At 43.3% G+C, this 23329-nt stretch overlaps 3 protein-coding genes across 4 annotated transcripts in view; 1 reads left to right on the top strand and 2 right to left on the bottom strand.

Moving 5' to 3' along the window:
• The first annotated feature begins 1089 nt into the window (after nt 1-1089).
• On the top strand, nt 1090-9271 carry gnsa (glucosamine (N-acetyl)-6-sulfatase a). Its single transcript, XM_046378659.1, has 14 exons — nt 1090-1497; nt 2169-2228; nt 2333-2539; nt 2715-2780; nt 3546-3644; nt 4126-4293; nt 4382-4464; nt 4690-4808; nt 4888-4991; nt 5118-5219; nt 5643-5753; nt 5853-5963; nt 6169-6329; nt 7106-9271. Exons 1-14 carry the CDS (start codon nt 1105-1107, stop codon nt 7179-7181), a joined length of 1860 nt encoding a protein of 619 aa, XP_046234615.1. The 5' UTR covers nt 1090-1104; the 3' UTR covers nt 7182-9271.
• Nucleotides 9272-9441: 170 nt separating this feature from the next.
• Nucleotides 9442-14134, bottom strand: zgc:194209 (uncharacterized protein LOC570908 homolog). The gene is made up of 11 exons (XM_046378663.1): nt 14009-14134; nt 12951-13058; nt 12632-12721; nt 12204-12325; nt 11985-12086; nt 11513-11665; nt 11270-11385; nt 10977-11137; nt 10560-10759; nt 10269-10275; nt 9442-9968 (listed from the first exon to the last, which is right to left on the bottom strand). The coding sequence occupies exons 2-11, from the start codon at nt 13019-13021 to the stop codon at nt 9785-9787; spliced, it is 1206 nt and encodes a 401-aa protein (XP_046234619.1). The 5' UTR covers nt 13022-13058; nt 14009-14134; the 3' UTR covers nt 9442-9784.
• A 1089-nt stretch (nt 14135-15223) lies between these two features.
• Nucleotides 15224-23329, bottom strand: part of rassf3 (Ras association domain family member 3) — a 52730-nt gene continuing 44624 nt past the window's right edge. For both annotated transcript variants that reach the window (XM_046378660.1, XM_046378661.1), the window contains 4 exons: nt 22759-22935; nt 22162-22249; nt 20331-20446; nt 15224-20022 (listed from right to left, as the gene is read on the bottom strand). In XM_046378660.1, the coding sequence (XP_046234616.1) occupies nt 19873-20022; nt 20331-20446; nt 22162-22249; nt 22759-22935 (531 nt within the window). In that variant the 3' untranslated portion in view covers nt 15224-19872. The remainder of the gene's footprint in view (nt 20023-20330; nt 20447-22161; nt 22250-22758; nt 22936-23329) is intronic.

Raw genomic sequence — 23329 nt, forward strand, 5'->3', positions numbered from 1 at the left:
AGGTCGCGCGACAGGTGCCAGCAGGTGCCTGGAGATTAACCAATAACGGATGAGCCAAAAGTATATCGACCAATCCGCGTCCTTATTTCACGGCTATGCTAGGAGATAGCCTTGTACGACAGGCTAATGACTTTAGCAACATTTAATGTGCATTTAGGTGGTCGTTAAACACACTTTGGTGTGAGCAGGGTTAAAAAGCAAGAGAGATGAGAGCGAAAACAAACGCAAAAGTAGAAAATGCAGTAGACTTTAATAGTCATATCCTTAAAAATATTATTTAGGTTATGTGCTAAGACTAAGAACGAATGTGGGTTTAGGTATTTTCGAAATAAACCAAATCAATCAAAATAAACCTGGCGTGGAAAAGAAAGTAAAAGTTGGTACTGGAGAAAATTCATATTAAATTGTCAAGTGTGTTACTTTTATTATGCAAGTATGACACAATATAATTGGGACTGCTCATTAGTTTAAAGTGATCAGTGTTTGTTCATTTGTTTTCAGTTAATGGGTGACGCGTGGCTCTAAAGAGAGTTTGTCTTTTTCTTCAGGGTTATAATGAGCACAAAAAGAAAAACTGCTTGTGGATATGTTGTTTAAGCAATATTATCTTCACTTTTTGTGTGATAAACACACAGATGATGAGCCATCAGTATGTTACTTATGTTGACCTGCTATGAATGTCAGTTTTTAGGATCTGAAGCCTATTTATTGCTTTGAGATGCTGTGATTTGACAGCAATACTTATCTATACTTGTGCTTTTTGAAAATCTAATTTTAATTTTGTTGATGGGTCTCCTTTGATTTTTGCATTTTATTTATAGATTGAAGCTTTTAAAGTAACACAATAAAAGTACAAAACACAGACTGTTTATTATAAATCATCAATCTCTACCACTATGACTTCTGGTAGTAGAATGATTCTTTACATTTTTGCGTACACACAATAAAATGAAGCAGCGCAATAAGAAATCATAAAACAAATACCTTGTGTGTGTGTGTGTGTGTGTGTGTGTGTGTGTGTGTGTGTGTGTGCGTGTGTGTGTGTGTGTTGGGGGGGCTGGCGTTGTTAAACCTTAGAATAACAGTTATTTCCACTGATTAGTCATGCTGGGGAGAGGGCGTCACGGCTTCAAATCAGCTGACTCGGGCTTCCGTAGCCGAGCAGCACGTGACCCGGAAGTGTGGGAGTGTTTTGTCCAACAGAAACAGGCCGAACTCTGTCTGCTGTTTTTCCTCCCGAGGGGACTCGCCGACAGCATTTCACGCTCGTTTAAGGCGCAGAGCCGAAGGAGGAGACGGAAAACATCGGTAGTTTCTGATGAGATTATCGAAATGGGCTCAAATGGCTCGTATCCGCGTGGCTTTATGAACTGTCTCCTGATCTGCGTCACTTTGTGGAGCTACCTGAGCAGCAGCGGGGTGTCTGCCAAATCATACCGCAGACCAAACATTGTTTTGATCCTCACCGACGACTTAGACGTCGCTATCGGGGGTCTGGTGAGTACGTTTGTCAGGTTTTCATGTTTTTTACACATGTGGTTTATTATTTTGAAGCTGGTCAGACTCGTGATGTTGTGTTCACAGCTCTGTTTTTGTCATGCGAAAAGATGTGACCAGTTGATGGAAACTGGATTTAAAGACAGTCTGGTCAGATTAGGCTGACTGCTCACATTCCTCCTGGTCGGACACATCATTTAGGAATCTCACAGGGTCAGCAAGCTTATCACAAAATCCACTTTGCTCTCAGCTTTTTATTAGCAAGCACCCGCCCTCCTAAAAACCCTCAGCTGGAAACATGCAGGCCTGTCCGAATTGCTTTGGAAAATCTGGCAGTTTAGAGGCAGGATCCTGGATCCTGGATCCGAGTGTGAACAGGCTGGTAGGCTGTTGTCACTCTGATATAGACTGTCATGTCTTCTCAGGCCAGGATTGATGCCAGAGATCCACCTACACGTCTCCTGATGCTGTTACAGTTTCGTTGCAGTCAATATAGCTACTTTTCTTTAATTAAATCAATTTGTCTACAACAAGCTTAGTCAGACCTGCAGCTAAATCGCTACATCTTCATTTATTAATGACTGCTAGAAGCTGATTATTCAGTCCATGTCAGCCACTTGATGAAACCCAAACTTTGCAGCTTATTTGTCTCATCACTCTTTTCCCTCCAGAGTCCACTGAGCAAGACGAGAAAACTAATTGGTGATGCAGGCATATCATTCACAAACGCAGTAAGTCTCATCATCATCATCATCATCATCATCATCATCATTACTGTCCCGCCCCCTCACAATGTAATGTTTTCTCATGCTTTTCCGTCCATTTTCCCTCTCAGTTTGTTGCCAGCCCGCTGTGCTGCCCGAGTCGAGCCAGCATCCTGACGGGGAAATATCCCCACAACCACCACGTCATCAACAACACGCTGGAGGGGAACTGCAGCAGCAAAGCCTGGCAGAAGAGCGAGGAGGCCCACACCTTTCCTGCCCTGCTGAAGGCCCACGCCGGATACCAGACTTTCTTTGCTGGGAAATATCTTAACCAGGTAAGAGACGAGAGGATGACCTCGGTGTTTGTTTCCAACCTTCTGCTTTTGTAATGTTTTCCTGCTCATCTGTATCTTCTTTTTCTTGTGCTGCTGTAATGCCAAATTTCTTAATGAATTATCAGCGTGTAAAGGTCATTAAACATGTACACATCATGCTGTTTGTGTGTTCCAGTATGGGCGCTCAGAGGCCGGCGGGGTGGAGCACATTCCTCCAGGTTGGAGCTTCTGGGTCGGACTGGTAAGACTGAAACCTTTGAGCCACAGATTCACTGTGAGGCTCCTTCCTGTCTGACATCAAGCTCCAGCCTTTAGCCATTAAACTGGTCCTGAACCTCTGACTGGGTCAAATCCAGCTCAGCTCGTTTCAGGGTATGAAACATGTGAATATGTCACCATTAACCTTTCCTTGTTGTGTCGGAGCTTTTCTCAGAACGTCTGGGAGGAAACCAGTCTGAGGATGATGAAGTACAATCAGTGAATCAGAGCAACGACCTGACCTGAATTCAGTCTACCTCACAGAGCACTATGATGTTTATGTGGTCATGTGACTGGAGGCTCTCTGCAGAAGGAGCCAGACTAATAAATAGGCTAAAATTGGATTTTACAGAGGTCACTGCTGCAGCGGAGACACATTTATCTTCAACTGGTCTCATGACCCACAGAGTTTGTGGATGGTGGACAGCGTGTCAAACGGCCGTCACAATGGTCAAAGATCCGAAAGCCTTATTGTAGATCACAGGTCTGAATCTGAGATAAACTATGTTTGTTCATGGATTAAAAAAAAGCCTACAGACACAGCGAGGTGCAAGCTGCTTCGGGTTAACTTAAAGCTGAATTTTATTAGAGAAGATTTTGTGTGACTCTCATGGCAATAAGAACACAGTGAAACCAGTTTCCATGACTGTGCGATACTGCGCCTTTACTTTCAGCTTCTAACGATGATCCAATGAAATTCCTAACTCTAAAATAAGATTATTTCATGAGTAATTGTTGTGTTTTCCAGGAGAAGAACTCTAAATACTACAACTACACTCTGTCAGTGAATGGAAAGGCTCAGAAACACGGAGCAGATTACAGTCAAGACTACCTGACGGACGTACTGGTGAGACTTTCACAGTGAATCTAATCCGCAGTCTTACAGGATTACAGAACGGGCTGACGGGTTATGACGGCTTTTCACTGCACAACTGTTTCAAGATTAATTCACAATAACGACATTAATGTTCTATCTGTGGAAAGGTTTTTGTAAAAGTTGCGCTTTAAGTCAAATTCATCCAAATCCTGCTTTTACATGAATTAATGAGAAACATCAGTCTAATGATATCTCATATAATAGTAAGACATTTTTCTACATTGAGTACTTTTACTTTTAATACTTGGGGTACATTTCCCTGATTATATTTGCATATTTTACTTTGGTAACATTTTTCAGTGTGGAATTAGTATTTTTACTTAAGTAAAGGATACTTAATCCAACACAGTGGACTTCATGATTTCACGGTGACACGGCGGACCCCTTTGAACTGGACTTGGTTTGAATCTCCCTGTCTGTCTGTCTGTCTGTCTGTCTGTCTGTCTCCCAGGCCAACATGTCTCTGGACTTCCTCCAGCACAAATCCAACTACCAGCCGTTCTTCATGATGGTGTCCACGCCGGCCCCGCACTCCCCGTGGACGGCGGCTCCTCAGTACCAGGACACCTTCAACAGCACCAAGGCTCCCAGAGACCCCAACTTCAACGTCCACGGGAAGGTGCGACTTCACCTGGGATTTCTGTCATGAGAGAATGACAATGAGATGTCGCTGTTTTCAAATGAACTTTCTCTCCACGTCTCTTCAGGACAAACACTGGCTGATCAGACAGGCTAAAACGCCCATGAGCAACTCGTCTGTTCAGTTTCTGGACGATGCTTTCAGGAAACGGTCGGTCTTTGCTGCTTCCCGCCTTCCTTTCTTTGTCCTCGTCTTCATCAGCTCCTCTGCTTTCTCTTAGCCTTTGATTTGTTCCCTTCCTCCCAATAACCCACTTCCTGTCCTCCTTCCTCTCCTTTCCTCTTATATATTATATTACGTACTTCTTTTGTTTCAAGTATTTTTGCCTGGCTCCTTACATGTCCTGGTTTCACTGTTGTTCATCCCGGCTTGTAGTTGGCGAACTTTGCTGTCAGTGGACGACCTGGTGGAGAAAATAGTGAAGACGTTGGAGGTCAGAGGTGAACTGGACAATACGTACATCTTCTTCACCTCCGACAACGGCTACCACACAGGTGTGTAGCTGCTCACGCACACACATTTGGACAGGGACGTCTCCACAGGGCATTTTCTTCATGTCTCCCTCCCTTTCAGGTCAGTTCTCTCTTCCTCTGGATAAGAGGCAGCTTTATGAGTTTGACATCCGGGTTCCTCTCATGGTCAGAGGACCAAATATCAAGCCCAACCAGACCAGCCAGGTAAACACACACCTGTGTTGAACTGCACTCATCAGCAGGTTATTTAGGCAGAAGCTACTGTCTGAAAACACTCACTGATAACACGCTTGTGCAGCTGAAGTGTTAATGAAGTCATCCTGTTGTCAGATGCTGGTGGTGAACGTCGACCTCGGGCCGACCATGCTGGACATCGCCGGCTTAGACGTCAACAAGACGCAGATGGACGGCATGTCCTTCCTGTCCGTCATGGTGAGATCACTGAGCAGACATGAGACGAAGCCGTCATGGTCTGATTGGATGATTTTCAGTCTGGAAAAACGTGATATCAGTTCCAACAGTGTTCACCTTATCTGTCCAACTGCATGCGAGATGAGGAGACTCGTGTTATTATGTAAACACAACCCACAGTTCAGGCTTATTGTTTGAAAACATATACAGCATATCCATATTTTAAAGGAGCTGATTGTTTCAACTGATTTTTGCTTTTTTAAATTTACATCAATCAGATCAATCTCTGGCTTACATATTTGAAGGAAACACAGACCCATGAAGTTTTTAAAAAAAATACATATTATATATATTGTAATTACAGTTACATCAGTAAAATTGTCGTCACAAAAATGTGATTATTACATTATGAACAACTCCTATGGTGTGTACCTGTGTGTCCAGGAGGGGAAGATGAACAGCAGCAGCTGGAGAACAGACTTCCTGGTGGAGTACGAAGGAGAAGGAAGCAACGTGTCGGACCCCGCCTGCCCTCTGCTGGGACCAGGAGTGTCGGTACGAAGCCGGGATGTGGTCTGTGAGGGAGGGAAAGTCTCTGCAGCAGGAAAAAAACACATCATACTTCTGTTTTCCTTTTCTGCCCTCGCTCTCCAGGAGTGTTTCCCAGACTGTGTGTGCGAGGACTCGTACAACAACACCTACGCGTGTGTGCGCACAGTCGCCCCCTCTGCCAACCTGCAGTACTGCGAGTTCGACGATAACGAGGTGCGGAGAAATGTTGACTTCATAACCTCTTATTATTTGTTGTCATCTGAACAATTCTGAGAATGAATTTGTTGATCCAGTGACATGTTATGTTCCTGTGGAGTTACTACAGCGCCACCTGGTGGTAGGATGACCAAGTGAGAATGTGGTAGATGATGTGCGGTTCAACGGGAGACTCAGTCCAGTTGATTAACATTGTTTGTAGGTGTTTGTGGAGGTCTACAATGTGACGGCAGACCCCTACCAGCTGACCAACATCGCAAAGACCATCGACCAGGAAGTCCTGGAGAAGATGAACCATCGGCTGATGATGCTGCAGTCCTGCGCCAGGCAGTCGTGTCGGACACCCGGCGTGTACGATCCGAGGTGCGTTCAGCACATTTTTCAAAAAAAACATAGCAGGTCTGATTTTCACCCAAATTTTATTTCCAAACGCATTTAAAATGTGTTTGTTTGCTTCTGCAAGAAAGATACTGACTGACTGTAGTCAGAAATGAAGAAGGGGATTAACAAACACCAAACAGAATCTCTGTACCAAGTACAAATACACGTGTGAATACAAGTGCATTTGTGGAATAAAATTGTATATTTCTGCTACTCATTAACTAGTTAGTTTACAGTAAACGAGGTCAACAGTTAAGAACATCTTTTGATAAGAAAAATTAAAAAATGGAGCACAAAGGAGGGGCTCAATTATCCACCAGATTCCAGTTACCAAATCTACTTTTTAAAATTTAAATTACATCCGCATTTTGTATGATCCATATCGGATGTCTTAAATCTGATTTTTTTTTTTTTTTTTTTTTTTTTTTTTTTTTTTTAAATTGTTAATAGAAACTTTTTCCAGACAAACGGAACAACATTTTCTCATGCGGTTACTGCGATGAGTCATTTCTGAATAATTAATCCAGTTGTTTCCAAGAAAGAGATGATTTGGAGGAATACATACATTTTACACTAATATTTAACAGTGGAAACTTTATTCTCAGTACATGCTGAATTGCATGTATTTCCACATGATCAGCTGACTGCACTGACTCTTTAGGTTAAAGTCTATTTTCTGTGTTACTAATCCTTGTAACGAGCATCAAAGTACACACTGCAGTTCTCCCACAAAATAACACGTCTTTGTGTTTTGTCAGGTATAAATTTGACCCTCGGCAGATGTTTACCAGCCACAGCTGGCGGCTCAGCAGACTCAGGCAGACGATGAAATAAGAAGATGGAGGAAGAAAAAGGGCTGCACTGTATTCTGTATTCAGCCTTTCCTGCTCTTGTTGCCTTGTTTTTTTCCCAGGCCTCCTGAGCCAGTCTCTTAGCACGTGGATGGAGAAGGGATCAGGTGGCGGTCATATTTTTGGGGATGCGTGGGTCGCCGTGGAGACAGGAGGCCCCTCTGGGTGCAGGACCCACCTTTTAAAGCTTCCGGTCTGGGCTGCTGTTCAGTGAGTTTGTCAGTAGGTGTGCAGGGAAGCCAAATTGTTCAGGATGGATTTAAGATCACAAGCCATGACGTCAAATCCTGTTTTAGTTAGTACGAGTTTGTTTACGAGTCAGTAATTTAAAATCTGTTGTTCCCTGTGGAGATTATCATCATATGTGTGATCCAAACAGAAACATCCTCACTGGCTTATCTGGTGCATTCAGATTTATCACAGGGTGAACGTTCATGTGTTCATCGCCGAGAAGCTGCACTCAAACAGTTTATCTTTCTAACACACACTAGAAAATACAAATTTCTGCACGTTTCGACCCACTGCTGTTATGTGAATATTGGGAGTTGATTTGTCGCTCATTCATTGCACTTTAACATTTTCTTTTTATCAATACACCAAGCTTTTCTTTTTTAATATGTAAACATACGTGTCAGTCGTACAGACGTGTCAGTCACAAATTTCCATTTTTTTCCTCACAATTTCCAATCCAAAACCAGTAAATTTTATAAAAATGGATGAAAACCAAGCAAATCTTTCGGGAAAAGAACGGGGCAGTAAAACAACAGGAAGTGCCCTCAGAGATGATTAAAGCAAACAGCGCCTCCTACAGGAAGTCAAACTTCACGAACAGGCAGTCCGACAGAAGGCCTGGAGCCCCCATCACCTCCACAGTAGTTACGTCACTGCAGCCAGTAGGTGGCGTAACTGAACATTTGAGTCCTCTATCTCATCTGTGAGCTGCCTTAAAGCACCTTTTTTAATTCATAAGTTTGAAATCGATCGTTTTTCTTTCTCGTCATTTCATTCATTTGCCATTTGGATTCTGGCAACTTAAATCAACTATTTCACTAAAACACTTCAGGTTTTTCTGCATTTCACTGAGCCAGACTTTAAAAACAGTTCGGTAACAGAGATGAACTTCCTAATGGGAAACAGGAAGCTGTAAGACAGAAGAAATATCTCGCCAAAATAAGGTTCTTCTCCCATCGTCAGGACAGTTTTAGATTGGTTATCTTTTGTTTTATGTGTTGGATGGGAGAACGTTTAAAGACCAATCAAATGTTGTACTTGCACAGTGAACGACCGACGTAGAAGAATAATCTATATTTGATATATATATTCTCCAAACCTGAAGGGAACTGATTTTCTCCCGTTCACGTTGACGCCACAAACTACACGCAGACAAAAACCTCATTTCTTAAATCTTTTTGCTGTTGCAACAGCAAAACGGCTCACGTTCGGCTCATAATTTTAGATCAAGATTCCTCCTACGGCCAGTATTTTGTGAAGATGCAGTTATTTTTTTTTAACATTTAATATGAAATCAGCAGATTGTTGACGTCCAACCAAAGATCCGATGAGACTCTTGAAGGAGGTTCCTGATGACGTTCAGAAAGTCTCGCCGTCGTGGTTCATCTGCATGATCTCTGTTGTACACGTGAATCTTCTCTTCGTGCGTTAATCTTGATTGTGACTTCGGTTCTTGCTGACAAACTGGCGGTTAATCGTGAATCAGTGATTTTATTTCCCCCCACGTGTTCCGCTGCTGCTGCAGTCGTTGCTGTCAGATGGTCCACTCGCGCCTCCTTCTTCCTCTGCAGTCTGTTTGTACTGACTTTACTGTGAGAACACTGAGATTTAAAGTCCTGTGAAAGTCTGACGGGAAACCACAGGACCCGACACACACACACACACACACACACACATTGTGATGATTTCACTTCACTGATGCACTTTGCTGTCTGTCAGAACTGTTGAAACCATTAGTTCTATTTTCAGACCAGTTTTGGATGACGATGATGATGATGATGATGATGATGTATTTTAGGCTTGTGTGTTTTTTGTCTTAATAAAAAGATTCTCAAAACATCACAGAGCTTCCTGCTCCCTTCATTCACCACCAAGTTTCTGTCTCGTTTAATCTGACTCTCGCACTAAGCCAGAGTTTCACAGCCGCGTTGAGGGGTGAAAAATGACTGAAGATGCCATCCAAAGTTGCATTGTGGGTAATGGGACGTGCCAGGAAGAACAACGAAAGAAGATGACATCTCTGGTTTCATTTTTATACATTTTTTTTTAAGAAAAAGTCAAATCATCATGACTTGTTACCTGATTTCTACGATTATTATAAAGTACAGTTTTAGCTCACATTTCTGGGCCACTTTGTTTTTAGTGCGTTAATTTTACTCCATCCAACTTTTCTAAAAATGTCCTGACGTACCTGACATCCAGGTATGATTTATGCAACGTCCACAAGCCGCTCCAGAGGTGAATGTCAACCAAAAGCCTTTTTAAAACACTAAAATCCAGAAACCGTCCCAAAATAAAAACCAGCGCTGGTTTTGGTTTCCTGTGCTCGGCCGCGCTCCGTCATCAGCTCCGCCATCACTCCAGGACGGGCAGGAACGGCAGGTCGGTGCTGCCCAGGTAGGTCCTCCCTCGGTGCTGGAAGACGTCGCTGATCGCCCACGTCAGGCGGCCTTCGGGGTCGTGCAGCGTTCCCACAATCTGGCCGTCCAATCCCAGCTCCAGGACCAGAGCGTAGCGCGGCAGCAGCAGGTTGTACCACCTGGAAACACGTCCAGTTTCACGTCGTTAGCGACACACACGGGAGCCTGGACTGCACGACAAGGCCTTCACTCACGTCAAGCAAAACTGAAAGAACTTTTAGTAGTCTGGTCACATCATTACACCAAACACGTTTTAAATAAAGATTTTCACTCAGTTTGTCAGTCCCAGAGTTCACTGGGAGTTCAGAGCTGCTCCTTCGTGTGTGTGTGTGTGTGTGTGTGTGTCCTGTCAGATTTCACACTGTCTGCTCTCCCTGCACACTCAAACAAAGCCTCCTATTCACCTCTGACTGACGGACGAAATGACTGAATAACACAGCGAGGAGCAGATGCATCGTGGGAAAGCAGCTTTGGTTTTAAATGCTGCTGAAACGGCTTGTTTGAGATCTGCGGTTTGATCGTTTGGTTTGACGTTTAGAAGCTGAAAACCTTTTAGGACCGAAGAAGAATCATTTCTCTCTGCTGAATTCAGTGTTTTTTAACTGCTATGAATCTAATTATTTCGGTATCCGCTGACGGTGAAACTGACAGTTACGGAGTGTAAATATTCCCGCCTGAGGTGTCGGTGTAAACGTCACAGAGACGGTAACTGACCTTGGCCAGGAAGCGTTTGACGGCCGGGTACGGCGCGATGGCATCCAGGAAGGGAGGCACGAGCTTCCGGAACCGCGGCGTTGTTATGCCGACCAGGAATGTTCCGTGGTCGCTGAGGCGGATGTTGTCAGGGTAACCGATCATGTTGTCCATGATGATCTCCTTGGTACCAGCTTTTGGTCCCTTGAGCCAGTACCTGAGATGGGACAGAGTGTCTAATGAATATCCGTCCTTTTGGGGACAAAATGGAGGTCCCCATAATGAGAACCTTTATGTTTTAGGGTGAAGACTCGGGTTACGGTTAAGCAAGTCGTGGTTAACGTCAGGACAAGTCTCCAGGAAATGAATGTAAGTTAATGTAATGTCCTCAGAAGTGATGAAACACCACTCTGTGTGTGTGTGTGTGTGTATACCTCAGTATGCGCCCGATGCTGGTCTCAGCCAGCAGCAGGAAGTGTTCGTCAGGCGACAGGACGATGCCGTTGGGCATGTAAAGCGAGTCCAGCAGGACCTTCACACTTCCTGTCTCTGGATCGTAGGACAGCAGACGGCCGAGGCAGTTCAGCTCGATCACCTGGGACGTTAGACGGTTCGCTTTCGTTTAGTTTGTCTTGGCTTCGTTTAGTTCAGCTTAACCTTTCACCTCTCTCAGTGACTGGAGGACCTCGCTGAGGCTGACTAACTGGCACTGAACTGATCCTCTCACCTCCAGTTTGACGTGTCTGCGTCCCCAGCGGCTGGACGAGTCTGTGAAGTAAATCGTCCCGGTCTGGGAGGAAATCTCGAGGCCGTTCAGGAAGGCAAAGGGAACGCCATCAGCACCTGAGCAACACGGGGAGGGAAGAGAGTCACAGGTGATGAGTTCACATGCAAATTCAAATTAACTGAGCTTTATTTAGTGCACGCACACACACGCACACACACACACACACACACACACACTCTTTACCCTGTGAGTTAGCCAGCAGCAGAGTCTTTTCTCCTGTTTTGGGGTTGACGCTGTGCAGCCCAAAGTAAGAGTCAGCGACTATCAGCTGACCGTGACGATCCAGACGAACGCCGTGAGGACGACCGCACACGGGCTCAAAGTCTGTACTGCTGCCTGCACGCACACACACACAACGTACATAAGTGTGTGCACTGGAACAAGACCGACAAAAGTTTTGACTGCAGACAGAAGAACTATGACTGTAAACTGAGTCTCTTATTTCAGACTGAAGTTACTCTGGTGATACCAGCTTTCACGTGAAAACAGATAATAATTTTTAAAAAACTTTTCAAAGTGATTTCCATGTGAATCATACGTCCTCACAAAACACTGACAGAGAAAGAAAAGAATAAAAGCATCAGCTCCTCCAGGAAAGTGCTGGAGGAGAAGAGGAAGGACACGGTCGTCCAACGCAGTAAAACAAAACACACACCACATTCAGGTGAGTTCTGTCCCATGTGTGTGATGAGGGTGAGGCTGTCGTCAGGACCGATCCGCCACAGCTTCCCGTCCACTGTGCCCGTGTACACGTTACCTGCAACGCACACACGGGTCAAACAGCTTCCACAGACGTCCCGAAATGAGACATGCAGGGTCAAAAGAGCAGAGAACACAAGCGAAGGTCCAAGGTCAAACCCATCGTGTCGCTCACCCTCCTCATCGGCAGTGAAGGATTCTGGGCCGTGTAGTTGCCCAGCAAACAGCCTGCGGCCCTTCTGCAGTCGGGTGTTGACCGCCAGCGGCCCCTCGAGGGCCGGAGGAGGCCCCTGCAGTCTGGAGGAGCACATGTGAGCGTCATGAGACTGAGCTGCGCTGTGCTTCAGTCACTTTTCCAAGTGAATTTACAATATTTTACAGTATCACGTGGGATGAGACTGAACCACCGACATCTCAGATAAATCACATCATAATCCCTTTGGGGGTCCCTTCACTTTACCTCTAGCGCCACCAGCAGGCCAAAATTTTAATTTGTCCAATTAAACTGAAAAAGCTGCAAACCTAATGAGATGATTCCAGTCAGCCTCAGCCGTGGTGAACATGATAATGTGTGTGTGTGTGTGTGTGTGTGTGTGCGCTTACACATGTGGTTTGGGGTCTATGGGTGAAGGCAGCAGGTAAACTCCAGCAGCCACAGCGAGCAAAGCCGCTAACAACGACCTCCTACCAAACCTAAGAGAGAGCAGAAGTAAACTTTCCTTTTTGCTGCCTTCGTTAACAAACTGGGGCCATGATGTTGTGCTGTGTTAATACAGTGAACCCTTTTAGTTCAAATATCGTGTTTTCATGCTATATACATATATAATAAAAAGAAGAATAGAAAAATATGCCTTTAATTCTTTAATCTGTGCACATACAGCCTTTAAGATAAATTCAGCCTCCAACCTGACGCACGTTACACCTGAGTCTCACCAGCCTGCACTTCGTAAGCCAACGGCGTCGTGTCCCACATTCTGAGGTGAACTTTGACATGTTTAAGGTCTTTCACAGGTACCACGACAAACAGGATCTATAACATGTTACACAAAGCTGATCCCAGTAGAGCACACACAGTCGGGTAAGTGGAAAGAAACTGAAGCAAACCACAGGTCAACGTCCAGGTAAATCAAAAAGATTGCTGAGTGTGTGAGTGTGTGTGTGTGTGTGTGTGTGTGTGTGTGTTAGAGGCCTCTTTAACAGGAAAGGGAAATGATGAACGTCTGCAATGCTTTGCATAATTTAAATGATGCGTTTACTGACTGGAACAGATCTTTAACAGAAAAACCTGTCATGCATTACTATGTAGTTATTATTCCACATGCACCATCTCCATTTGCTGTCTTGTGTCTGGTCTGCTGGAGCTCAGCTTTTACCGAGTTGTGCTGGTTGCGTAAGTTACCCTGACACGTCTGGTGTCTTTGGAAACGCCTGGACACTGACAGGAGGTTTGGTGTTTCAGCACAGCTAAAGTGGATAAAGAGTTGAAGGAGGAGGAGGATAAGAAATGACACAAACTGACCCCTAAACCGAAAACAAGGTTAATGTTTGTCACGCTGTGAGCAGGCAGAGATTTGCAGCCAGCTGACAGTGACTGTTAAAGATGGAACCTTAAGGTAGTTAAGTCGGAAAACTTCATAAATATCGCTCAAAACCGCGCACTCTGTTGGATTAGCCAAACTTGTGGAAAGTAACACCTGAAGCTTGATTTTTAAATGAGAGGTGCCTGGAGAATGTGACTGATGCCGAAAAGAAGCCTGTCTGTCAACAGTCCAAAAGACATCTTTAATTATTGTCTTATTAGACGCGACTGCTTTTACAACATCAATTGTCCGATTTCTGAATGGAGTTTGGCGAGGCAGAAAAAAACTTCCAAATTTCTGGCGTCCGCAAAAGACAAAGAAAAAACAAACAAACACGTCAGACAAACGAAGTCGGATATTTTTTTGTGTGCGTGAGCTTAAACTAAAGTGTCAAACTTACATTGTTGAGTTTGGAGTCCGCGTCTCCCCTTCCTACTGGACCAAACAGGCCAGACACAAGGGAGCGATGAATGAGTGGGAGCCAGAGAACAGAGTGTGAAAGTCCCCAGAGTACATATCACAACATCCGCCAAGGACCTTCAAAATAAAAGTGTAGCGACACAAACTTCCGGTCCACTTGTTCGTCTCTATTTTCAGACATTTTAGGGTGGCTACGGGTTTATACATCAAAGAAATGCATTTAATACCCGATGAAATAGGAATGTCCCACGTTTCCTTTAAAAGCTTTGATATTTTATTATCGCTTTTGTCTGAGAAGCACATTGTACTTTGTTTTGACAAATAAAGTTTCTTATCATTATACACAAAAATATGTGATTTGGGTCACAGATTTTGTCTTTGGGACCCTACTTAGCTTAGCCCGCACGCATAAAATGAAGACTGCAATAAAACTCTGAGCTTTTACTTTGAAGGAGGTAGCGACGGGCTCACACCTGCAGCTTTGCGTGTGACTGAGTTTAGTGTTCGTGTGTGAGACGGAGGAGGGGGGATTCCCACTTCTCTCTGAGAGTTAAATTGGGGTCAAAAAGAGGACAAGAGGAGGAGGTGCTGCGTGTGTCCGGGACGACAGCACAGCCAAAAAACTCACAACACAACAGCTCTGAACTGTTTCAACGCGATAAATAATCCTGTCGGCTGCAAACACAATCTGTGCGCAGAGATAAAAGCCGCAGTCACTGTGTTGTTTACTTACACAAACAGGACTACAGAAGTGGAGAGAAACAGATTTGCAGTTTCATGTCTATTAAATATGAAGCTACAGTTTACTCTTCTTTCAATCCCTCGTTGGCTTTTGTCGGGTTTATCTGTAGATCCATTAATTCAGTAAAAATACTTGCTGAAAACTCCAGTTAAATATAAGACTGCAGCTTTGCATAATGAAAACAATTGTTTTCACTATACATTCATCTGCTTGAAATGTCATAATGTGGACCATCACAATTTCACAAAATCTAAATCCAATCTTTTTTTATTCAGTTTGTATAGAAAACAAAGAAAAGTAGTATATTCTCATACGTGAGAAGCTGGAGCAGGTGAACTTCAAGAAACAAATAAAGCAATTTGCAAGATAATCTAACTTAGAGTATCTTAAAGATGAAAAGCAAGAGGGGCAAAAAGGAAAAACAAAAAACAAAAACACGCCGACACCCAGCAGTTTTTGATTTAATTTCACCTTTAATAGAAGCAGCCCGCCTTGTGTAAGGAAAGGCCACATTCGGTAATGATTCAAAGAGAAACCACAAGATACCGACAAAAGTAAACCTGTTGGCCTGCAGAGAGAACCGCGACAAAAAAGCATCTGATGAAGCCCTCCGTCTGTCCTGAGGGTTTGTGTTTCCGTCTGCAGCTCCTCGTTCAAACGTCGGAAAGGCACTGCTGAAGTCCGAGCTTTCAGACCTGAGCTCAAAGGCCAAAATTCGACTCGATCCAAACACTAAAATGTGGCTTCTGCTGATTTAATGTGGAGCAGAGAGATTAGTGAAGTGAATTTAGGGTTGATGAGCTCTTGGCTTCAACTCTAGAGTGAAAATGATTTTGAATTTTGCTCCTCAGGTCTGACATTAAAACCCGTGGCGTTCTCTTCATCAAGTGTCCAACAACAACAAGAGTTTGTGTTTTTGAGCTCACACGCTTACAGGAACTCGTCATGTGAGATGAACCTGATGAATCACAGAGCGTCTGTTGTCTACAGTCAGTCCCTGCATACAACAAAACAACAGCATAATTGGGGAAAAACAAACAAACAAAAAAAAAACATAATTATCATTAAAAAGAAGAGCTACACACAGATCTTTGGCATTTGATGTTACAGAATCCAGCTGTTCAGACCGGAGACACGAGATCGTTTGGGAAAATTTCAGCTGACAGGCCAGTTGATTAATTAAATTAAAAACAATCTCACCATTTGGTGGCTGATTTTAGTCATATGACGTGAGTTTGTTTCCAACATCAAGAATAAATCAGCTTGTAAGCCAACATGGATGAAAAGTCCATGGTTAAAACCAGATGTGATAAATTAAATGAATATTGTGTGATTTTTGTGAAAAAGGTGAAGAATGAACCTTACAGCTGATTGTTTGCACACACTGTGACTCTGCGTCTGAACAGCCTTGAACAACATGTCTGAATACACACCAGGTATCACATATCAACTCTTCATTTACTGACACTACTGGCCCAAAAGCTTCTCATAACAGATAAACTAATAAAAATCTGCATGACTATCAGATCTGAAAGCATTTGAAATATAGCATTTGCTTCCACCCATCTCGATTATTTTCCAAACGCCGTCAGATGCGCAGTTTTATCTACGACGACGCGAGCTTTAACGTTGAGCAGCCCAGCAGTGAGTGCAGGAAGCTCGGACGTACACGAAGAGACGAACACATGCAGGAGTCGACATTCAACCCAACGTTTCACAGTCTACAGCTAAAACGGAGCGAATCGTAAGGAAGCTCAGTGAGACAAAAAAATAAAATGAGCCTTCAAAAAAAAACTTACTTCTGTCACACTGTGCTTCCATTTGTTTGACAAAAATAAAACATAATTACAAGTGGAGCTTTCAGAATAATATTATAGTGTATAAGATGTTAAGATGAAGGGTAGAGTGTGATGACGACGTTTGCACGTAAAAAAAAAGGAACCAAAAAAAAAAAAAAAAAAAATCGAAAACCCGTCTTCCCCGAATTCAAAGTTAAAGTGCCCAAAAAAAAAATTTAACTGATACGATTAGTCTGGTGTGATGTGTTTTAACAGCTAAAGTTGTTTGTCGGATACACAAACAACAACATGGCTTTCAGATCCGTTCACTGTTAACGTGCAGACTTTTGTATCACTTTAAATTATAACATATGGAAGCAAAAAAAAAAAAAAAAAGCCAAAACAGTTTGATCCTCATAAGCAAATAAATACCTAATTAATGTGATGTGAAATATTCAGTAGTTCATTTCAAGCTCCACAAAAACAGCTTGAATTTTCCATCTTGGATTTTATCAGTTTGAGTAACTTTGATTTTATGAGTTGATTTTAATTTTTGTACATGAAAAAGACCAATTAAATTCAAGCAGCCTGAATAGTGTTTTTAACATTTTAAGTTTTTGTTATACACATTTAGGTCCTCAGTTGTTTATAAGATTCAAATCCTCATGGCCTGTTTTTGCCTCCACAGATTTAACCCAGTGTCTGATAGTAGAATAAACAAGGGTTAAAACCCCTTTAAATAAAACTCTAAACTATATTTTTCCCCCCAGTGGGAAGAGGCCTCTAATATATTTTTCTTGCTCCAGGCAACACCACAAAAATATCTTTGGTTACAACAAATACAATTAAAATAAATCTAGATATATCTAAGATATAAATTTGACACAGAAATGAGAGAATAGTTGCAGTATTTGTCCTCTAGATGGCGGTATTGTACAAGCATTTTCCACAGAAGCGCACCACAGCAAGGTCAGTTTGACTTCGTTCAGTACCTGCAGCTCAAACTACGAAGCAACTTTAACCACTTGATTATTTTGTAATTTATCGTAACTTGCTTGTCTGTTGTTCCTAAATATTTGAATAAAAGCAAAGATTTTTCTACAAAACTACAGTGAGAAGAAGCCTCTTTGGTCTCTAAGCCATAAATCACATACACCAAAGAACACAATGCATACATGTGTAAGGCAGCTATTTACTTGCAACACCATCAAATGGTTTTTAACTTGCACTAAAAGGCCTTTCACCTTCTTTTGCACTTCCTAATGCATATTTTTAATTAAGTTTCCATCCTTCTCCTTCTCTCTTCTATCATCCCTTGTTCTTTCTTTTAATTCCTCTCTTTAATATTTTCCTCTTTTATCCAGCAGGAAAAAAACAAAAGAGCTGCTGAAACCCCGGCTGACAAGGAGGTCAAGGCTGCACGTTTCAACTTGACACAAGACATTTTAAATGAATGCCTGCAGACAGGCAGACAGGAGAGCGTCACAATGCAGCCATTATTCCTGCCTCCCGTCGGCTGCAGCTATCAGCACTTACAGACCTCCTTTTCTCTCAGATTATAGGAGCTTTCATAAATGCAAAAAGCGAACAAGCACTTAATCACGGTGACTCGTGTCTGAGGAGAATCCTGTCGTCGTCCTCAAGGTTACGGTCACGCTGCTTTTATGACCATCTTCCCCACATACTCTTCTTCTGTCCATCTCTAAAACCCAACATGTCTTCTTCTACGTTTTTTCTTCCTTCTTCCATCTAAAGTTTCTTTTCTACTTCCTCTAAACTGTTCAGTCAACTTCCACAAAACCGGTCACTCCTGCCTGCTCTGACTGCGCAGAAGGTCAGGAGTCACGTCTACCCAAACTACATCACTTCATGCTTCATCAGTCAGAAATCCAACCAGTTCATCGTCATCATCATCCCTCACCATCACAAACACTCACAAGCTTCTATTTGACTCTGTTGTTGTAGTCATATTAAACCTCAAATTCACCTCTTCTTATTTCTCTGCACCTTCATCCATGAAATTCAGTTTCAGGTCAACCTCTACAGAGTCTCAAGTGTGCCAATAATGACAGAAAAAATATACATAAAAAGAAATTATTAATGGTTCAAATAAATCTACCTATCATATGCATTAAAAACAAACATAAAAATATAAGTATAGATACATTTAATTTCAATATTGTATTTATAAAAGGAGCTAAAGTCAGGAATATTATGGAAATAAGTTGTTTAAATTTCCATTTACTGATGTGTCAGCACATTAAAATGGAGACAAAATACGATGACCTGCTATGTTCTGTTATTTTATAGTTTATTTTGCCATCTTTTGCTCTATTAAAAGGAAACAAAAAATAAAGAAACTGATAAAATAAATGTATCAGTTTAGATAATAATAATAATAATAATAAAAAATCTTTTGCATTTGGCACACTGGAGACTCCATTCATCCACGCAGGCTATTTGATCCTTTCTCACTTTAGAAATATTCCTCAATTTTCAGGATAATACAAGCAAAATGCAATAAAAGATCAAGACGTCTTTACTTCCAGAATATTCTCTAACTTTTCTGGGACGCATCAGCTTTAAAGACGGTTTCTGATGCACATAAGGTGCTTTCTGATGCTCGCTGTGTATTTACTTCTAGTCGCAGTCTGGATAAACTATTCTCTGTCGCTGTGTCAACAACCAGATTGGTGCTCCGCCTCCGTAGAACAAACTAAGACTTTTCTGTTTCATGAAAACAAAATAATGTGATAAAAAGCTTCACCCATATAAATTAAGAAATAAAATATGTACAAGATCTTTGAAACAAACGTTAAATAAAACTTTAACTCAACATACGGCCTTGAGTCTTTCACAAGTTTAAAAGGTTGAAAAAGTGTGGAACGAAGAGGAATCAGACAAACTGCATAAATTATGTGACAGCAGGACAGAGTGAGAGGAGAAGAAGAAGAAGAAGAAGAAGAAGAGAGGGAGCGAGGATGAATGAATATGGCACTATTAACTGAATCTTTGGTGTGAGCAGACTGCAGGCAGCAGTTTGGAGTCTGTAAATCCAGGCTGAATCGAACGCCAGCAGCATCCGTCCGCATTTTGCCCGTTCATCCCTTTATTAACTCGTCCTTCGCTTGTTGTCTCTTAGTCTGTTCATCCTCATATCGTCCCTCTTTCTGTCTGTTTCATCCCCTCTTCCAGGCGCTGGCTCCCCCTCTTCTCACTCTGCGTTCACATCCCTCTATCTCTCCATTGAGAATGTACACCATTTTTCTCCTCCTCCTCTGTTCCTCTAGGGGGCAGTAGTCCTGTTTTGTGGAGGTTAGTCCTCTAAGAAGGCCCTCTGACCTCCCTCAGCGCCTCCTGCAGTCTCTGGCGGTAGGCCTCGTAGCGGCGAATCACCGCCTCCCTCTGCTCGTCCTCCTCCTTGTCGAGGATCCGCAGGAAGTTGCGCAGCTCGGGGATGGAAAATGCATCCCACTGAAAAGAGGAGCGAGGAAACAAACTTTATTTAAACAACACATTTTAGGATTTTGTTTGCTTTTGTTTTGTTTGTTTCTTTTGGATGATGAAGGAAGAAGGTGTGGTTCCTTCCTTCCTTCACCTTATGGGGAGTAGAAAAGAAACTATCAAATCAAAGTTTTGACATCCTGGCAGGGACAGGATTAGAGGAGTAGAGAAAGAGTAAAAGAAGAAAGTAAAAGGAGAAAGAGAAGAAGAAGAGAGCAAAGGGACTGAGGAAGAGAAGGGCGAAAGACGGAGAGATGGAGGCAGAAGTGTAGAGTTACCATGACTTCTCCAGTCTGCTGCTCTCTCAGTACGAAGCTGAGCGTGTCGGTGTCGGGGCCCGCCAGCAGACGAAGAAACAACGGCTGCTCGCCATCCGCCAGCTTACACACATACACTGCAGGACACACACACACACACACAGATTAATTTAGTCTGCACAGTGTGTGTGTTCCTTAAAACCACATACATGCAGGCACCACTGCGGTTGCTGAGAGTGTGTGTGTGTGAGTGTGTGTGAGAGTGTGTGTGTGTGAGTGTGTGTGTGCAAATAAACATGGATGGCAGAGGATGAAAGAGTGGGTGCGGCACATTAGCAACCACAGCAGTTTACAAGAACAGAGAGTGAAGGAGAGAGCCTGAAGTGGCCTACAGAATCCCAGAACCGGATTTTCAGGTCCAGCTTCAGATACTGATGTTTGAAAAAGGTAATATTGGCCAATATTCTTTAACCAGATTATCATTTTCGGCAAGCAAACTTTTAAATTTGTTAAGAGGCAGTGAAGGTCTGACAAAGGCGTCCATAATCTACCCTTCAGGTGTATCGTAAAATGTAAGCGTGAATCGTACACAATCCAATCGGAGTCGCGGTTAGCGGCACATCGGACGAGGAGTTTGTGCCAAAGCAAACACACGACCATCTTTAATGCAACACTGTGTTCAAATGGTGGAAGTGGAGAAGCTCAGTCAACAGGCTGAGGAAGAAAAGGTCGTAATTTGACTGCGATTTAACGTGTTGTGATGTCATGTTTTGACCAGCTCACACAGCACTGCATCCAGCTGGGAATCTTTTCATTTTTAGTACTCGGGTTACTCCGATAATATTATATAAAATGGCTTTGAAAGCTCCCACTCAGAGGAAATAATGAAATTATCAGTGCAAATATACCAAAAGGCAGCCCATGTGACTTATGGACGTACTGATGCAAAGCAGCTAAACGTCACGCCGAATGAGATCGCGTTGAAGTATTTAAGACGTAAACGAAGCGTTTACGTTTGCGGCTCGTAGAACAAACTGAGTGTATTTTTCCTCTTCTTTCAGGCGGATATCAGACCTGAAGTGAACCTGAAGGTCGCCACGGGTCACATCACTGATGTAAGCAGCGTCCAGACTCAACGACTCGTTTTTATTATTTAACTGTCGTCTGGGAGGCTCATGCTGCGTATGAGCACATGTGGGAGTCTTGATACATCTGTTGGCAGACTTGTGTCTAGACGCCGTCTTTTATTAGCAGGCCCAGGCTCACTGTATGTCTCCAGTAATGAGGTAAAACCAGACCAGGAGCTTATATGACAGCAGCAACGCGCAGCCTTCCAAGGAGGAAAAACACAATAAATCTCTATAAATGTTCGGGGGCAAAATGTTTCCCAGACTTCCAACACGACATAAAAACAAGTCACACAAATTCAGTAAATTCACAAGTCATGTTTTACAGAGTGAGTGAATCAAACGCCATCTTTTCTCCCTTTCTTGGAGACACTAAACAAATAATATCTGATACCCGACGACCCTGCGGCAGCTGTCGAGTCACAGAGAGTGTGTGTGTGTTTATTTATATACATGTGTGGGTATTCCTGGTGAGCTGCTGATAGTGGGGAGAGCCCTGTGGCATCTGAAAACCAGCAGCATGAGGGCGAGGCATTCAGAAACACACACACACACACACACACACACACAGAGAGATCGTCGACACTATGCAAGCGCCAAAGCATCCGAGACCGAGCTTGGCATGAGTGGTATGAAACACTGTCTCCACTCCAGCCCTGTCGCTTTCAATGTCACACACACACACACAGGCACACACACACACAGAGGCACACACACATTCTTACCCTGCTCCTCCCTGCGGTAGCGTTTGTACAGGGCGTATTTGGCCGGGTTGTCTGCAACAGTGAACTTGTTCAGCAGGGCGACGATCACCTGAACACACACACACAAGAAGAAGAAGATCAAATCTCACTCGCACTTGCGTGAACTCGTTAATGACGAGCTCAGTGTCTCGGGTTTAACTTTTAGAATTTGATTGAACAAGCAAAGCTGAGGACAAACGGGACCGTCCCTTTTAATGATCCACGTCTTTATCTTGAGACAAGAGACACAGAGAGGAAGCAGCAAATGTTCAACATTTTTGTTCAAAAGAAGTGAAACAATGAATGCGTCATCAAAAAAGATGACATTGTCTTTTACTTGACTAACTGATTAATCGACCAATCGCTGCACGTCTCCAGTTATGTCAGCTTAGATGAACACAAAGCACATAAAACTGCACTCAGTCGAGGTTTTAATAAAACTTCAACATCAGCTCGTCTCTGCTGAACCGTCAGCACCTTCAGTCTGTGTGTCATCAGATCCTAATTAAGCCGTGCTGACAAGGGTGTGTGTGTGTGTGTGTGTGTGTGTGTGTGTGTGTGTGTGTGTGACAGAGCCACCTGTTTGACTGTGTTATTGGAGCTGACGTGGAGGGTGTTGGTGACTCCTCTGGGCAGATAGAAGGCCTCCTCCACCACGGCTCCTCCCGCTCCTCCTTTCTGACCCCCCCGCACCGTCACAGGCCTCCTCAAGTCCATCTGGACCTTGATGAAACCAGTATACACACCAGTAGCACTCTGGGAGAGACACACACACACACAAAGTTATGGTACAATATGTACAACCTGCTTTGGCAATACTTACGTACTTGTACTGCACTTGTACTCATTTATGATCAGACCAGTCAAGGAAAAATGAATTTGTTAATCCTCCTGTTATTTTCTCAATCAGTCGTTTCTTTTGTGTACAAACTGACCGAAAACTACAAAGAAATCCCCGCGAGAAGCTCCTGACGCTTTAGATGAAGTCTGGGGCAGTCGTGGATCAGCGGTTAGGGTATCGGACCCGTAACCGGTGGGTCGCTGGTTCGATTCCCCGTACCGGTGTCCATGGCTGAGGTACCCTTGAGCAAGGTACCTAACCCCCACTGCTCCCCGGGCGCTGCACGCGGTCGCCCACTGCCCCGGGTTT

The sequence above is a fragment of the Scatophagus argus genome, chromosome 22, assembly GCF_020382885.2.
Source record: "Scatophagus argus isolate fScaArg1 chromosome 22, fScaArg1.pri, whole genome shotgun sequence".
Taxonomy (NCBI): domain Eukaryota; kingdom Metazoa; phylum Chordata; class Actinopteri; family Scatophagidae; genus Scatophagus; species Scatophagus argus.

Bases quoted from the DNA above. Each gene is read 5' to 3' on its own strand.
- gnsa (XM_046378659.1), top strand. From the start codon at position 1,105: ATGCTGGGGAGAGGGCGTCACGGCTTCAAATCAGCTGACTCGGGCTTC. The intron at 4,465-4,689 runs GTCGGTCTTTGC...CCCGGCTTGTAG, and splicing joins GACGATGCTTTCAGGAAACG to TTGGCGAACTTTGCTGTCAG. The intron at 6,330-7,105 runs GTGCGTTCAGCA...GTGTTTTGTCAG, and splicing joins CCCGGCGTGTACGATCCGAG to GTATAAATTTGACCCTCGGC.
- zgc:194209 (XM_046378663.1), bottom strand. From the start codon at position 13,021: ATGTCAAAGTTCACCTCAGAATGTGGGACACGACGCCGTTGGCTTACG. The intron at 12,087-12,203 runs GTGAGCGACACG...TGTGCGTTGCAG, and splicing joins CTTCACTGCCGATGAGGAGG to GTAACGTGTACACGGGCACA. The intron at 10,760-10,976 runs GTATACACACAC...GTCCCATCTCAG, and splicing joins AGCATCGGGCGCATACTGAG to GTACTGGCTCAAGGGACCAA.